The 17,658-nt window shown below is 42.1% G+C and overlaps 2 protein-coding genes across 6 annotated transcripts in view; one reads left to right on the top strand and one right to left on the bottom strand.

The window, feature by feature from the left end:
* Positions 1 to 9,697, top strand: part of sema4d (sema domain, immunoglobulin domain (Ig), transmembrane domain (TM) and short cytoplasmic domain, (semaphorin) 4D) — a 32,516-nt gene extending 22,819 nt beyond the window's left edge. For 4 of the 5 annotated variants that reach the window (XM_076283753.1, XM_076283755.1, XM_076283754.1 and 1 more), the window contains 14 exons: positions 171 to 304; positions 915 to 1,060; positions 1,173 to 1,235; positions 1,354 to 1,452; positions 1,550 to 1,643; positions 1,787 to 1,903; positions 2,078 to 2,229; positions 2,582 to 2,757; positions 2,928 to 3,084; positions 4,432 to 4,654; positions 4,785 to 4,900; positions 5,519 to 5,694; positions 5,920 to 5,966; positions 6,372 to 8,945. In XM_076283753.1, coding sequence (XP_076139868.1) covers positions 171 to 304; positions 915 to 1,060; positions 1,173 to 1,235; positions 1,354 to 1,452; positions 1,550 to 1,643; positions 1,787 to 1,903; positions 2,078 to 2,229; positions 2,582 to 2,757; positions 2,928 to 3,084; positions 4,432 to 4,654; positions 4,785 to 4,900; positions 5,519 to 5,694; positions 5,920 to 5,966; positions 6,372 to 7,354 — 2,683 coding nt within the window. In that variant the 3' untranslated portion in view covers positions 7,355 to 8,945. Of the gene's footprint in view, positions 1 to 170; positions 305 to 914; positions 1,061 to 1,172; positions 1,236 to 1,353; positions 1,453 to 1,549; positions 1,644 to 1,786; positions 1,904 to 2,077; positions 2,230 to 2,581; positions 2,758 to 2,927; positions 3,085 to 4,431; positions 4,655 to 4,784; positions 4,901 to 5,518; positions 5,695 to 5,919; positions 5,967 to 6,371 lie in introns of all 5 variants that reach the window. The other variant, XM_076283757.1, reaches the window with a different exon arrangement.
* Positions 9,698 to 12,091: 2,394 nt separating this feature from the next.
* On the bottom strand, positions 12,092 to 14,107 carry LOC143122844 (cyclin-dependent kinases regulatory subunit 2). Its single transcript, XM_076283752.1, has 3 exons — positions 13,943 to 14,107; positions 13,154 to 13,281; positions 12,092 to 13,062 (listed from the first exon to the last, which is right to left on the bottom strand). The coding sequence occupies exons 1-3, from the start codon at positions 13,996 to 13,998 to the stop codon at positions 13,019 to 13,021; spliced, it is 228 nt and encodes a 75-aa protein (XP_076139867.1). The 5' UTR covers positions 13,999 to 14,107; the 3' UTR covers positions 12,092 to 13,018.
* Positions 14,108 to 17,658: the final 3,551 nt, after the last annotated feature.

The following is a 17,658-nucleotide window of genomic DNA, read 5'->3' as shown; positions in this document are numbered from 1 at the left end:
CTGCTAACCAACAGCAGAGGGGAAGTGGAGTCTGTGGTTGCCATTTGCACGCTTCATCAGTTGCACTGTCTTGCTTTGAGATTGTGGATTAGTTTTCTTCCCTTCACCTTGTTGTCAGCATAGCTTGAATCTACTCACGGACTAGACACCAATTTGTTCTCTCCTAACAGAGGTAACCTCACTCTGCCAAAGATCCCGGAAACTAATATGGCCTTCAGTGTGCTGGGAGTGTTTCTTGGACTGCTCCTCGAGGTCTCCTCACACGGACCATCCAGTGGGCCGAGGACATCATGGAAGCATGAAGGTAAAAATGACTCCCATCAAGGCATGTTCTGTTGCTCATTCACTGTGTACAATTAGCTTTATCTCAAGGCTCATTCTGCGTCATTAACAAAGTATCTGCTGTATGGAATATGTAAATATGCTATCAAAATCAATGCCACCTCAGAGAGACTTGCAAAATAGAAGGCAGTCATCGAGACGGAGTGTTTGCTTTCATCGTGTGCACATGGCAGAGGGAGGGGGTTTCCGAGCATGTGTGGGCGCATTGGTGTTATGGGCCGAGCGTCGGCGCACGCAACCTGAGCTGTCTCTGCAGAGTGACACGGATGCTGCCAGGCATAGCAGAGCGCAAAGTGTTGCCAAGTTCATCATAAATCATCTCTCACTTGTGCTCACTTGCTTTCTCTGTCTCCTCTTCCTCTTTCTAAGCAGGAAGTCCACTGTTAAACAACAAACAAACAAGTTATATATGTTTTTTCTCTTCTAGAAAGGACTGAACAATTCAGCAAAAGGGCAAAACACCCTAACTGTTATGGCCTATGACATCCACGTTGGATATAAAAATGGTTTTATACCCTGTCTGAATTGGTTAATTTGTCTTCTGTTTGATGAATGTGTGCTTTTCTGTACAGATGTAAATTTGGTGGAGTTCTCTGAGCCAGGAGTCTTTAACTACTCTACACTGCTACTGAGTGAGGAGAGACATGTGCTGTATGTGGGTGCGAGGGAGGCCATCTTCGAGCTCAGCATGAAAGATGTGTCTGTCAGGAAGAACAAGGTAAAATACACACAGTATGTAGAAGACCAACATGTACTGTGAACACTCAGGGAATTTACTTGAGAGTTACCCTAAATCAAATGATACTTAAACAGTCCTTCATTCTACACAGGTCATCTGGAAAGTTCCAGAAACACACATGGAAAAATGTATTGCAAAAGGAAAGTCAAAAGAGGTATGTTTGGAATGTTGGTTAAAATCACTATCAGTGTTCTTCTATCTATGAAGTCTTCCATGGGCATTTGAGCATGTCAGACATGTTGCTCACTGTGACTTGCGTTCCTCTCCCACAGACAGAGTGTCTGAACTACATTCGGGTTTTACAAGTCCTCAACAAAGACAGCCTGTATGTCTGTGGGACGCATGCCTTCCAGCCTCAGTGTGACCACCTGGTATGCCAACCATGACACTGTGCAGATTTCCCTCTCTCTTTTACTTTTTTCATACTATGGGACCACAGTTGATATATTTTCTTTGCCTTTTTTCCAGACCCTTAAAGATTTCAAGCTTCAGGAGAAGCAGGAGGATGGGAGGGGGAAGTGCTCGTTCGACCCGGCACAAAGTTTTACCACAGTCATGGTTGGTGAGTTGACCCGATAGCCTGATGGCCTCAGGGCCCATGGAGAAAAGACACTGTTGTTTTTCTGAACACTGGAGTGGAAACTCCTGTCTAGGCTGTTCAAGTCCATTGAGTGGGTGTTAAAGCTCTGATTTGTGATCTTCCAGATGGAGAACTGTACTCCGGAACGGCTTATAACTTTCTGGGGAGCGAGCCCATTATCTCCAGATACTCCTTGTCCCAGAGTCTGTTGCGCACAGAGTACTCCACATCATGGCTTAATGGTAATGATGAGATTCTGTAGTTTTTAAAATTCAGTTTTCATTGTTGCCATTTTTGTGGGACAGTGTAATTTACATTTCTGATTCATCAAGCTTTTTAGAACGAACATGGGACTGGCATCATACAGTACAGCAGATTTCTCCCAGACACTAACCCTTATCCTGCTTTTTTCACAGAGCCCAGCTTTGTGTTTGCTGATGTCATCCGAGAGAGTAAAAACAGTGCTGATGGTGATGATGATAAGATCTACTACTTCTTCACTGAGGTGTCTGTGGAGTACGAGTTCTATGGCAAACTACTGATCCCCAGGATTGCACGTGTCTGCAAGGTGAGTATGTTATCTGGCACCAGAATGCCCTCATTGATGCTGCTCAGATAATTGGAGGGGGCGGGGGGGGGGGGGGGGGGGGGCACTTCACTCAGTGGAGGGTGAAAGCTGGTTTCACCCTGCTATCATTCCAGCAGGTGCAAATCTCACCCGAGTCTGTAATTTGGGTGATGCCTGAAGGGTCCCTTTAAATATGTAAAGGTTCAAGTAACTTTATCAGTGTAGATGTTCATTTAGTAATCATAATTATCCCCTCTACCTTCAGTGTGTGACACTGCACATTAGTAGCTGGTAGCTGGTAGCTAGGAGAAGGCATAACTATCCTGTGACACTCCCCTGTTCCTCTCTCTAGGGTGACTTAGGTGGCCAGAGGACACTGCAGAAGAAGTGGACATCCTTCCTGAAGGCCAAGCTGGTATGCTCCATGCCGGAGCTCAACTTTGTCTTCAACGTGGTTCATGATGTGTTCATCCTGAGGACCCCGGACTGGAGAGAAACAGTCATCTATGGGGTTTTCACCTCTCAATGGTGGGTGTGCTGTATTATATGTTGGTGTGGTGTCAGCATTTGTAGTGGGTTGGCTTGTGATTTTCACTTGTAACCTCAATCAGTTATCTTTACATGTATTTTTGACATTTTTACATTTGTGTTAAATGTGTTTTTTTTTTTTTTTTTTTTTTCCTGGTTTACTCTTTCAGGGCAAATGTTGGCTTGTCAGCAGTGTGTGCCTACAACATGTCCTCTGTTGAGGAAGTGTTCTCAAAGGGGAAATATATGCAGAAAGCCACTGTGGAACAGTCCCACACAAAGTGGGTTCGATACAATGGCATCACGCCCAGTCCTCGGCCAGGAGCGGTGAGTCTGTCTTCACTCATGACTGCCTCTTTAGACTGAGATTAGTGGAGGGTCTGAACCATCTGATCACAAGCACAGCCACCCAAAGTCTTTGTCTGGAGGACTTCTTGAATAGACATTTACATCTACTAATCTTTTAAATAAAAGCTTTTCATAATGCAAAGCATTAATAATCCCACGTTGCTGGGTGTCATGCACATAATAGATCTTATTCTTGTATTTAGTTTCAGTTGTATTCAATTTTTTTTATTTTGCATGTCCTCAAGCCTCCACCACACTCAAAAAAATCAGATATGAACCCATTCTTTGACACCAAGCCATGCAAGTGCACAGTGCATAACATATCATGGCGAGCAAGTATATGTGTGCTTTTAAATAGCTGATCAGCTTGTATGAAAAGGTGTGAAGAATGAGCCCAACCATAAAAAAGTCATGACAGTTGATAGTAAATTGAATAGTTAACAATAGCACCTTAAAGTTACCTTGTTTGTCCAGCAAGCTTGGTTATGATATTGTTTTCTAGTAAGCAAGTGCAGACAGGCTGATGTGCATACCAACATGACTTCAAAGAAGATTCTGCATCACCCATGTTTTTCTTCTTTGAAGCACTGCCTTGCCCCCTTCTTGGAATGTAACCCCTTTCCCCTACCTATATATTTCAGAGGTAGACACAGGACAGACTAAACTCCGATTAACTCAGACAAAACTTTTGGACCCCTCACTAGCCCTGTGGTCAGTTGGTCTGGTCAGTCAGTATTTTGATGTTTAAAATGCTTTCAGCATTTAAGTAGGAGGCATGTGCTTGCCATTTTCACAATCAAGGACTCCCAAAAATGTTACTGATCCAATCAGCTCTCTGTCTGCTCAGTTCTCCACAAGACCTCTTGGAGTATGCAAGCGTGCACTCTGTGCACCTTTGTACGCTCACCTGAGTTGGCGCAGCGCTAGGGCTGTGTGTTGGCAAGGCCCTCACGATACGATATGCATCACGATACATAGGTCACAATACAATACATCACAATATATTGTGGTACAGTGCACACTGCGATACATGTATTGAATGCGATGTATTGAAAATGTAAAAAGGGAGCTGGAAACACAATTTACTGTGTACCACCAAAACAAATATTGCAATAGTCGGCTGTATAGACATTTTTACACAGCCTAATGCTTTAATAAGAAATATCAATATTTGGCAGCGGTGGCGTTACAATATATTGCACAAGTGGCGATACGATATGTCGATATATTGATATTTTGATATGGAAAGCACAGCCAGTGCATTGGCAGTGGTGAGACGAGACGTGTGAATTGTGTTGATCAAAGGAACCTGCTCTCTTCCTGCAGTGCATCAACAACCACAACCGTCTGCAAAACATCAGCAACTCGCTGCATCTCCCAGATAAAACACTCCAGTTTGTGAAGGACCACCCACTGCTGGAGGACCCAGTGCTGCCCATTGGTAACGGCCCCCGGCTCATCACCAAAGACGTCAACTACACACAGATTGCTGTGGAAAGGGTCCGTGCCCTTGATAACAACATGTATGACGTCATCTTCACAGGGACAGGTGAATGTCCTGTCTGTCTGCGCGTGTTGCTGATGTTTGTGTTGGTCGGTGGACGTGTTGTCTCAGTGTTCTGCCTGCATTTCTCATGACCACTGCTGTTTTTTTTTTTTGTTTTTTTTGTTTTGACCAGATAAAGGAGTCTTGCACAAATCCGTGGTTTATGAGGGAGAAGTCCACACAGTGGAGGAAATTCAACTCCTCAAAAATGCTGAGGCCATTAAGACGTTGCTTCTGTCCACACAAGGGGTAAGTAAGGCACATGCGTCTGAGCCAAAAGAAAGAGGAAAATACTATATGCCTAGATCAGCAACAGCTGGTGAGCTTGGTCTGCATACGCATGCCACTTCTCCAGCACCCGAAGAGACCATCTCATTCCTGCTATTGCATTTGCTCCCTCTCCTGATTTTTCATGTAGTTATTAATTTAGCCATATTTCCCATATCCCCCCAGATCCTCATATTCCGTTATGCTTACACCACTGGTTTAGGATAACCATCGCTTGTAATATCAGCTGCATTTCTACTTAGCTTGGAAGGAGAAACTTTTCCGATGATGGAGACAGCAAGTCTGCACAATCAGACAACCACAAGTCATTCTTCCGTTTTGCAGCCAGTACCCACAAGTGTGTCTATTGTTTCTCATTCCGCCTCACAAACATTGTGAGATACCTGTTGGTGGTTTTCGAACACAGATATGCATAACCACAGAGCCCAAGTCGAAACTGGATACATTGCTGTCTGTTGGATCTTTTAGGCCAGTGCTGCTCAGACTTGTGTTTTCTATGCTGCCAGCGGATGACATGTGTACTAATTTCTGTAGTGGGAGATCATGTTAAATATGCGCGCGCGTATGTTTTGTTACCAGGCCAGGTTTTTGTATGCTGGTTCAGATTCTGGTGTGGTTCAGTCGCCCACTGCTTTCTGTGAGAAGTACCCCACCTGTGGGGACTGCATCCTGGCTCGGGACCCTTACTGCGCCTGGGACCCTCGCTCCTCCTCATGTGTCAACATATTCCACAACCAGGAAGTCACAGGCGTCAGGTATGCCTGGATGACCATCTGCTGTCGAAGATCCACAAAAATTTTAAGAACTGTGGACATAAGTCCTTTTATATTGTAATGATATATGAATACTGACTGATATACACTGTAACACAAACCTTCAGCATCTTATTGCCTACATATACTTACTGTATCTATTTTACTTGACTAGACCTTTTGTTTCTGTAAAAATCCCAATGCTTGTATTCTGGTTTGTTTTTACAGTCGTTTGATCCAGAGCCTGGCTGGTGACGTTGACCGATGTCCTGCAGGTACATTCACAGAGTGCAGGATGAGTTGATAATGTCTGACCATGAGCTGGAAAAGAGACTGTTAATATGATGAGGATGTTGCATCTGCTCCACAAAGGCTGGAGACTGCACCCATCAATGTAATGTGTGTTAGCATATCAGCCGTGTTTATCATAATACTCTGAGCTATCTGGCTCAAAATGGATTTGTGAGTAGGCAGAGCAACTCATCTGGTATCTGGTGATGCTCTCCGTTGTAATTAATGTCTCCTAGGCCCTCACGGAGGCAATTAATGATTGTTGTTGTTGTCAATTGTTAGCCAAGCCATTCTTGTATGTTGTCGTTCAGAATGGTACACAGAGGAACAGTGAATAGAATGCACCAAGGAATTTTAATTCACTCTTAATAAACTTGTTCTGTTTGTAGCCAGGAGACTTTCTACCAAGGAGTACCAGGGCATGGAGGTGGAGCCAGGGAGTATAGTGGAGCTGCTCTGCCCCCTGCTGTCGAACAAGGCAGTGGCACAGTGGAGCGTCAACGACAGCGTTCTGACCGAGCCCTCGCGGTTCCAGTTGCTGTCGGACACAGGCCTGGTGATCTACAGCGTGGGCCCCGACGAGCAGGGCCTCTACGAGTGCTGGTCGGTGGAACGGGCCGCCGGCAAGGACTTCAGAAGCCTGGTGGCCAGATACAGGCTCAGCCTGCAGACGCCTGTGAACCCGCACTCGCCAGGACACCTCCCCCGCTCCTCCTCCTCTGCTGCCACCTCCTCCGCAGCCTCGTCCGGCGCTAAGGCAGCGCACGTGCCCACCGCACCTGCTGAAGGTAATGGCATCACCTCCGGCCCCCCTCCACTAACATCTGCCCAGCCTAGCTCCACCCAGCAAACGCCCCCAATAACCCTCACCCTCAGCTCGGGCGTGGGCCACACGGCCAGCGCCCTGCAGCCCATGCCCCCGTCCAGTCACGAGCCGAGCGCCAAGACCGTGGACCCCTCGGCCGAGTACTTGCAGCACGACAACAGCGGCGCCCTCCTCTTCCTCTTCCTGCTGTTCTTCCTGCTCTTCCTGGCCGCGCTGGCGTACAACTGCTACATGCGCTACCTGCCCGCGCCGTGCCTGCGGCTGCGCGCCGCCCTGCTGGGCACCCAGAAGAAGGCGCAGCCCGAGTACGTGGCCTGCGAGGCGGGACTCATGGAGACGTCGGCCGAGAAGCCCGAGCTGACCGAGCAGCTGTTCCAGAACGGCGCTCAGCTGCGAGCCCTCCGCGACACCGGCTACGAAACGGAGCCGGAGTGTGGCAACGGTCAGGTCCCCTCACAGGGTTACGGTGATGAAAGCCCCCCAAAAGAGAAGCCGTTTGACGTGGACTGTGTGTCGCAGCCTATTGAGTATGCGGACGCTGACTAGTAAGCTTGGGTGAGAGGGCGAAGCTAAACTCCATTCCATTCATCACGCAATTCAAACACAGAGTTCAGTTGTTAAGCAGTTTAGTGTCCCTCAAGTTCAAGCTCATTCACACACCTTAAGAGTATGTAGACTCGTCAAATTTAGTGATCAGAAGTGTTTCACTAAATGATATACACTTTCCCCAAAACCTTCCTCCTGAGCTTGATGCAATATGAAGAGTATTTTTAATTTTTGTAATATAGAATTTAGCTTTAAACTGAACAACCTGTGTAACCTTGTGCATCTTTCTGCAAGACAACTCAATTTAATTCCAAATTGGAAACATAATTTACCAAATTGGTAAGTGAACTTGATGTTTTCCAAATTGGAGTATGGAGTACTTCTTTATGTGTTTGTTCATCGTTAGAGGCTTTGCTGTTAAACTGGCTCCATGTTTCAGTGTGTCAGTACATACCATTGTGACCGATGGTCAGTCAGCTGCCTCCAGACTGTGGTCCATCACATGTGGTAAACCTCAGGGATGTTTGATCAGACTTTGTTCTGGAACCTTACCATTAAATGCTTGAGCAGTGAGGAGATGGGGGCGGGGGGGGGAGCAACCTTCGGCCATACACACTGCCCAGAGAAGAGAGGGGCCCTGTCTGGGAGACTGATCGGACTAGTAAAGAGACAAGGACATGAGACTGCTAAAATCCAAACGGCTGAAGTGGTTCATAATGTTTCTGCAGACTGCAGAGTGGCATTCCGTAAGCGTCGCTTTTCAAATGTCCAGATGACTTCTTCCTAACAGCCCTTTAACGGAGACTATGCTAATTCAGGTGGAGCTTGGGCAAGATTTACTATCTCACCACCACAGACTAACAAACATAACAAGCAACCGGTACCACACCTGACCAAAAATACGCTGAATTCCATGATGGTTTTTGCACTCGTACAGAAAGTCACTAGACCAAGGGACTCGTAATTGTGTTTCTTGTGTATTTTATGTTTTTTCTTTTTTTTTTAAAGTATTTGCAGCCATTTGCAACACCTTGTTGAATCATTGTGACTAGAAAACATTTTTTTAAAGACATTTTTTGTAAATCAGGTGTCTGTTCCTAGAATCTTCCAGAATTAGTCAAGGGCACTCTTAGACAACGGCAGGTGAAAAGAATCTCTTGTCTTCTCCCTAAACTTCAAAAGTACTATAATTATATACAGATAGCAATGTTATTGAATTTGTTTTGTAGGTTTCTGTGGTAAAATTTTTTTATGACTGACATTATTTTCTCTTGAAGCCTTTTCAAAAGGCATAACTTCACATTTCCCCCATCTTTGTGTGATCTTTGGTATACCTCCCAGCTGTTCCTCAATGCACTCCTTTTCTCTTCCTATCCATTCCCTCCTTGACATGCACACACTCACTCTTTCTCCTTCCCCTCTTTCTCCCTCTCTCTCCCTCTCTCTCTCCTCTTCCTCTTGGCTCTCTTGCTATGTGTCTTTCTGTCACCCTCACAGCCCCTGCTGTCCTTTTTCCTCCCGTTGACACATCGTCTGTGTGCACCTCTGGAAGTAGTCCCTCTATCTCTTCTTCCTCCTCATCTCCCTCCTCCTCCTCCTTCTCCTCATCCTCTGGCGCCGCTCTGCAGGGTGTGGTGAGGCTACTCCCGCCCTTGCTGCGGGATCAGGCCTGGGGGGTCCACACCCACCAGGTTTTCCTGCTCTTCTGCCTAGCTGTGGGTGAGTGGTACCTTTGACCTCTGTCCTGTCACCCCATCACCTCTCCTCTCTGTTTGCACTCATGTGTTGCATGCTCCTCTACACATCTCCTAGCATCCTCCCAGGCCTGACTCATTATGTCTGTAAGATCCACTTCCTGTGATACTTTTTCTTTTAATTATTCCTAACGCCACTAAAGTGGTAAAAGTACAATATAATATAAGCTTGCTAGGTTTTTGAAATTCTTTAAGCAACAGAGTAATTTATTTTGTTCGACAGTTTTATTATGTATTTTTTTTAACTGGATAAGGTTTCTCAGATTATTTTTGTCCCACTAATGCCTGGTAAATCTGATTTTCACTGCAAATGTACGAAAACTACTTCTACTGATGAGCAGCTGTGTTAGGAAAAATAAAACGTTTTTTTATATATTTTTTTTTTGTCATGTGAAGCCTCTATGGAACAAAGGGTAAAATCACTGTGTTAATTCTTTAGCTTCTCCATGCCTATATATTCATTGTCTTCCTAAATAGTGTAAATATTTTGTACATATGGTATATACATCTGATGTAAATACTTTCTTGCCCTTTTTGGTTACTGTTGACAGGGAGGCTAAATAAATCTTGACTTTACATGTTTGGAAAACCTTTGTCCTTGTAATTTTCAGTCTGAAATGGGGAAGCAAAAAGTTTGTTTGTGTGTGTTATCATTGCATGATGAAACATAGAATATTTACTGTTGAATTAAAGTAATATTAATCAGAGATAACTTAAGTAACTAGAGATTACATTAATGTATGTGCTCATGTAATTAAATAAGATACAAACAATGTCAGAATATACATTAATCTATATAATTTTTTAATCAGTAAATGAGTGAGGAGCATTATTACTTTGAAAATAGATTTTGTTTTTATCAATTTCCTTGTCTTTGCTTAGATTTCTGATATGAAACAAAACCTCCTTTGCACCAGGCATGTGCTCAGAACAGTATTAAAGTGAATGCATTCTAGAGATCAACTTTAAAAAGTCTAGGAAGTGGAGAGAGAGCCTGAATGTAATAGTAGTCCTGTGAGAGATTTGAGGAGGAAGATTATCTCTCCTTGACTAGAGGAGGATATTTTGTCACGTCGTCTGGTCAGAATGCCATGTCTCCCTGAATTGCTGTTTGTCCTCAGGTCCCAGTGATGTGCACATTCACTGGCTGGTCGATGGACAGAGGACACAGGTTTTGTCCGTCACTGAGCACAGGCTTATTGTGACCCAGGGGACCGTTTTGCTCAGTAGCTGGGTGAAGGAGACCCACCTGACCAAGGATTCCCATTACCAGTGCACTGCCACAGCGAACACTGGCAACGACACTGCTGAAGTACACATCCGCATCAATCGTCGAGGTAGCCACTGCACTCCGCTGGTTGTAAATCTGCATGGACACATTGCATGAACTCAGTTGGGGCCTCTAGAAAGTGTTTGCAGCATATAACCTCAATAAGTTACCAGCAGATGGAGATCTCTGTCTGGTTACTCCTAACATGGTCACTGCAGTGCTACTGCATGACTATATGGCATGGATATGGGAAAGCTTGAGCAGCACACACTTGCAAACATTGGGACATAATTTTTCATTATACATGGGGTTAGGATATTGGCACATGACAGTGTTTTTTAAGCCTTATGTAAGGCCCATTGAAATGTGCTGTTTATGAATAGATGAAGACACAGATATCTCCAGAGACATGAGCGAATGGAGAAGTGCGTTGACGGACCATGAAAAGCTGCTGCAGAGATGGAAAAAAGCATGGGTAGGTAGACAGTAAATTAAATGTTTTGTTTTGATACACCTTCCTGTCTGTTCTATATTCTGTGGCATGCTGGGATGGGAAGAGGCATCAGGTGTTAGTGGTGATTCAGGCCTATGCATTTTAGGTCTTTTTTTCTTTTTGCAAGTTGCCTTTTTTTTTTAACAAATCTCTGTGAACGACAATGCACAATCTCTCCAGTTCACAAAAAGTACTGAACCATGAAATTTAATTTGTTGTACAAAGCTTGCAATGTTAAACTGGTCATCCCATCAGATCTATGAAAAGACCACTCATTATCAGCAAATGTTAGTGTAAGGTTCAGTAATTGCTTTAATGCTCTCTAATGTGTCCCGACAGAAAGATGACTGTAAAAGCCTATCTGAAAATTATTTTTTTCTGTTTCTTGAAGTTTTCTTTGTAACTTCAACACTTTATTTGATCATATACAATGCTGGATTCCTTTTACTCCCACAGGAAAGTTGTGATGGACAAGGCATCATCTGAGATTTCAGAGATGTCCATTGGCAATGGTTGAACCTCCAGGCACCAACTTCTGGTGGATGTGTACCAGCGTCAGGGATGAGACACGGGGCTAAAATGATCTGCCCACACACTCGCCTGCTGAGGTTCACAGCATACACTAGAGTTGACCTTCCTCCCATACAGGGGAAGAAGTGCTATTGAACTGAGGAATGCACTGCATTCTAGTAACACGTGTGTGATGGAGTTGAGAAAAGGAGTAAAGCCTTAAACCAGCACATGACTATCAACAGCCACCACGTCTTTTTGGTTATTGTGTTCAAGGTTTTGCGTCCTGCCTGTGGTTCTGACAATTAATCACAATTTCTTGTAGAAATTCCTGTGTAGAGGACAATTATGTATTCTCTTGCCTTTTTCATTGTTTTCCCAAATAAATGTTATTGAAATATTGTCTGCAACAACTCCAATCCACCTGACCTCTGTCTAAATATGAATAAATGGAATTACCATTGTTAAAGCTGAGTAAAGCATTAACAACCTGACGTTGTGAAATCTTTGCTTTTTGCTTTACTCTGTTGACCCTCTGAAAACAATGTTTGTCACACACCGTCATTAGACAGCAGTTGAAAATGTGCATCTGATACTTACAACATTGAGCACTATGTGCTTTTTTGTTGTGTTGATGTAAAAACACTTATGTTTAGCCAATAGCACCCTCTAGCTGTAATAGCAGAAATTACACCACACTTACCAACATCTATATAAAAAAGAAGGGTTTATTTTCAAGTCATAACATTCAAACCACAGAAGATAGACAACAACCTTCCCATTATTACTTTGAGTGCTCCATATGAGAATGGCCTAATGGACACATTTCTAATCAAACCTGGGTGTACCCAGGAAGGTAAAACAATACCATCAGATCATGCACAAAAAAAGTATTTCAATTTCAAAAGCTGTGATACATTGGTGCCCAAGACTACATTTCTGTGAACAGGTACAATTAAGGAGACTAAAAAAAAAAATGGAAAAATTATGCATTTAACTGATATCCACACACACCATGTTTGCCACTATCTTTTATCAACACAAATATGGACAATAATGATGCTGACACACAGACAACACTCAACAGGCACAGAAGAAAAAAGCTGTTGTTATTGTGTAGGCACAGTGGTTCTGACAAGTGTACTTGGAAGTTATAAAGACACCTAATCAGTTTACAAATCCAGATGAGGCACTGCCACGTGCACCATCTTTAAAACGAGGATACACTTATGATGCCTTGTATATAAAACAGAAGTTACTCCAAATCATTTACAATAGTAGAGGTTTTCATATTTTTATAAGCCAGAGTTTCTTGATGTTTCACTGGATGGCAAATTTACCAACAGCAAAATTGTACCAATAGTAACATCAAGATTAACACCTCTGATTATATAAACATATTTATTTGACACATGATCAACAGATTATGGGCACATTGGTAATACAATAGCAATTCCTCTGGACCTAAATGTCCATGCTACAGCAATGCAACTGTCAACTTGTGATCCAACTGAGCTTTTTTGCTGAGATAACACAGCGTGTGCACAGGAGGCATTAAGTTGATGGTGTGCAAGTATTCACTGAATACCAGTATTAAGCGCACAGCTGTTCCAGGAGCAGCACTTCTTGGCAAGCCATCACATCTTTGGAAGAGGTCTTCGAAATAAGAGTATATGAGGTTCTGAGGGGAAAATGTAACAATCAAACAGAAGTTCATAATTAGCCTATGGTATGGTTCAGGTCAGTGAGGCCATCCTTCCAAAGGGTCTCACCTGGTTCGTGGATCATATAGTGTACCCAACCTAGTGACTGCTGCACCCCAAGTCTCCGCCACTCATCCTCTGACATCAAATGTGATTTGGGGACTTGCTTCGCCAGTTCTCGGGGTAATACGACATGCCTGCACGAAACAGTAACGTTAAATCTCAACTAAATCCTTTACATACGCATCCTACGCTGAGCTCATTTGACTATAACGTTAATTAACATCCTGTTCATATGTTAACAGTTAAGTTAACGTTAAAACATCACTTTAAATCATTGACAAGAATGCTATTAAGGTACATTCATTTAAGTTGAGTAAAATAGCGTTGCTCGTGAACATGCAGATTTCACACAGGTTATACACTTAGATATGTACTGTAACATTAACTTAACTAAGAAGCGAGATAAGTTATCTGTTACCCATTTACATCATTCGCTTAACGCAATTTCCTTTTGTCTTTTCTGTTGACTGCTCAGTGAAGACAAATTAGTCCGCTAACTACTAGTCAACTTTAGCTATATTTCGCCTTAGGTTAACACGTTTGTGGTCGCGTTATTGTGCAAACACGTTAGTATCGAGTAACATTAACGGAAGTCCACATTACATTAATAACTGCGTCGCATTAGTTAAACCTTTTAGACTTGCCAAAAGTTTTCTAGCTTGACACGTTAGCCAACTAACGTTTGGCATGTGAATTCAAAAGTACGATAGCTAGCACTAAACATAGATGTTCTATGTAGCTAACGTTAGCTAGCTTTACTTTAGATATCATAGTTCAGTAACTGTTAAAGTTTACCTGTATTCATAATGCTCGTCGGTGTATTTATCCGAGTAGTATATTTGCTTTGACATGTTTTGGTAGGGAAGCGTTATATTCCAATAATGACAGATTGCAATCTTTCTAAGACAATTTACAAAAATATCGCAGCCCCCACGAGTCGCTGGTTTCAACCGATTCTGTTTAAACGTGCAGTGAAATTTGACCAACAAGCATATCATTGGTTGAAGAAAGTCACATGATCTATGCCACGCTTTTGCCTGAAGGGGAGTTGCCTTGGCAACATCAATGTGGCAGTCAGAGACAGTCATGGTGGCAGCAGAGAATGTCTGGTGGCAGTCTTTGAGAGAGTGAAACCCTATGGTGAAACCAGCAACTTTGTTACACAGACGATTCCTTTCCTGCATTCCAATGTCTAAAATTGTTTCAATAACAACAAATGTTAGATGATCACCAATAAAAAATATTGTTATTAGCTATATTCACAGACCATTTCAGCTGTAAGCTATGCTACCGCCAATGTCTGAATAGGCCTAGGCTATAGTCATAGCAAAGATCCTTAATATACATTTTTATCAACCGTCTCTGGTCATAGTCATAGTCAAGTTTATTTATTGATAGCATATGTTCTTTTAACTTGGCTTTAAAAGCACCAATAGTTGGTGTGGATCTAATGTGAATCTGAATATGTAATATAACACTACCTACCCCAAACTAGCCAAGGCCTACTGTAGGCCTATGGCCTAAAAAGAAAAGTAGGAGGTGAGAAAGTTCCATCCACTTGTCAGACCAGAGCTCATATCAACCTACTGTTTGGATGTTGAGCTTATCAACCTACAATATATATCAACCAGATCTGGAGACTTGATGGAAATAATCCTTGACATTTAGGCCTATTTGTAAAGATCAATTAAAAGAGTAGCCTACAGGATGATTCAGAAATGGAATGGAATGCACCAAAATAATTGTGATTTCATTCCTGAGCCCTTTTCATTTCATTCATTAGCCCATTGTATAGGGAGAAGACCCTCTTTCATTGAGCCTGTACCATTTTTGTTTCTACAGTAGCCCAGAATGGACTAACCAAAACAGTCACACTTTTGACACCTGGCAGCCACTTCTTGCTCACTAGGAAAGGGAGGTAGGCCTATTGGTAGTAGTCTACACCTAATCTGTAGCCTAACCACTACATGCCAGTAGTACACATACAACCTTGTAAATAAATCAGTAGGCCTAAGAAGTTCTTATGTTATTATTTATCATATTAGTGTGTATGTAGGCCTACCATATCAGTTACAACAAATATGCTGATGTTAAAAGAATTATGCCGATATTTCACACTTTCTGGCCTTCTGTGGCACCCATATGTTGGGTTAATTTAAAGCTTTTATCATGAAGTGAAATAATTACTATTTATGCATTTGTCAGCCCCTGTGGTTATATTGAATGCTATAGATTCCAACTGATTTCGAAACACTCAATCAGGTTTTATGTGGATATATATATATTTTTTTTTTTTTACTGCAGATCAATGGAAATCTCACCACAATATCAAGGAAGCGAGAACTTTTTTATCATGACAAATGCAAAATTTGTATTTCAAAATGCTCTATGTCAAATAGCACGTGTATTTGTCTGATAGTTCTGGATTACATATGACTGTGTATAAATATTGTGTTCATTTAGAATATAGTTAGAAACTAAAATAAATTGTAACTAGAGACCAAAATTTAAAAAAAGCATTCGATGACCATATATTCTCTGTATAAGTAAAAGTGTAGAATAATATGTAAATTACTACCATTTCAGCAGCTTGTTGAATAATTTACAAGACATATAATTGATATTCTATGTCCTCAAAGCCTACAGACACAAAACTGATGAATCATTTGTCATTTATCATACTGCGACAGCAGAAATTATACATACTAAGCAGCATTTATGTGGCTTTAGAAAACATGCTTCTGTAATTATCAAAAGAAAAAAACTATAATAGCGCCATTTCAATTTCAAAGCAGCTTAAAAATACCATTCAGTCAGCTAGATAGAAAGGAAACATGTGACCACCTACATGTATACTTGTAATGGTCTCTTCCACTATTCTGCAAGCCATCCCTGAATGAGTCATCCAGCCCTCCTCTGATTGGATAGAACCATTAGATCCCCAGGGATTGCCTTGCAGAGGCAGAAAGGCCTCTCTCCATTCACAGAAACATTGGTATGCGAGCTGCTTTCCCATTCACACGAAGCGAAAATAATATTCAACATCACCTCTCCTTGCCGTTGTTTTTGTCGTTCCTTTTGTGTTTTTTTTCCCTTTTGTCTCTTTCAAGCTGCATTCAGCTGGAGCCCTCATCTCTGTTTTTGCTGTTGTTTCCAAGCAGGAGAGAGCAAACGTGCGTGTTCTTTTTTTCCTTTTAGCAGGCAGGAAGATGTTGGGAGGCACTGCAGCACGAATGCTGCAGCAGGAGACGAGAGCAGGAAGCTTATGAATGACTGTCTGTCTCCAGATTCACACTTCTCTGGACCTTTTACATGAATGGTTTTTTTTGTGGGTTTATTGTTGATGGCCGTACAGATGGCTTGGCTAATTTTTGACAAGAGCTTGTGATAGCTGTAGTCTTGTGTGGTCATGGTTTTCCAGCCTGTCTGCTGTGATCACATCTTAACATTGTGTTATGTGCTGATGAATTATTCAGAAAAAAATTCAACAAGAGCTTTGCTGTTTGAGTAAAGGCAGGAATTTATTCAAAGGATAACAGCGTAGGTGACTATGTTTAGGCTTTGATTTTAGACCGTGTAATGAAGAAAGAAACCCATTCACTGCTGAAGAGTGGAAGAAAATCTTTCATGTATGTTGATTTTATATATTTACTAATTTATTGTAACTTTACACTTACTGTGGGTATTGCAAGATTACGTAAGCCAACTAATATTTCCAGGTTAGCTATTGAAGTCGTGAGCAATAAATATACCTATATTTCTTAAGTGTTGGCATCAGTACTTACAGTTAAACACTATTAGATTTACACAATATGATACAATATTTACCATTTTAGATTTTGATTGTGATTTTTTCTGTTCTGATAAAGGGGCTTAATGTCATCACTCAGAAGAAATGAGATCAGATTTTTAGTGAATGTAAGGATAAACACTTTGCGGTAAGCAATATCATTATGATTATACTTCGAGTTCATCTGAACGTTGCATTTTGAATTGCTTACTTATGGGTATTTGCTGTTATCTTTCATGCTATTCAGTGCCTGATAGACATATTTTTTCTGTAAAAATGAAATGAATAGAAAATGTTTTTCATGGTGATAACTGATTGACAGACAATGGAGCAACCATTAAATGGGTTGATTTTTAAAAATATATATATTTCCCATTTTCTGTTACATTTTCCCTTTCATCGGTTCAACACGGATGAATTAAGAGGAAAAAATCATTGCTGCAGCCGAGAGGAAGCATCAGTCTGCGAAATTTGAGAATTGATTGGTTCTAGTGTGCTGTAAGTGGGAGGATTTTTTTGTAACAGGAAGTGATTTGCAGTGTTCAGTGAGCCTTTTGTTGAGAAGGATCTTCTCAGATCAGTGAGTCATGCTTTTGCTGTGAGCCGGCAGTCACTGGAGAGAGGCTGGCCATCTCTACCGTTGGACTCGTCTCTGCTCCTGTGGACCACGACGGCAAATTTGAGCATTCTACCATACTGTGGAAACCATTTTTTTTATCTC

This window comes from Alosa pseudoharengus, unplaced genomic scaffold (assembly GCF_046254945.1).
Source record: "Alosa pseudoharengus isolate Yale_2024_CS ecotype anadromous, Long Island Sound unplaced genomic scaffold, YU_APseudo_1.1 YU_APseudo_1.1_scf_14, whole genome shotgun sequence".
Lineage (NCBI taxonomy): Eukaryota > Metazoa > Chordata > Actinopteri > Clupeiformes > Clupeidae > Alosa > Alosa pseudoharengus.
The sequence above is the reverse complement of the archived record's forward strand: the minus strand, read 5'-3'. Positions and strand labels throughout refer to the sequence as shown.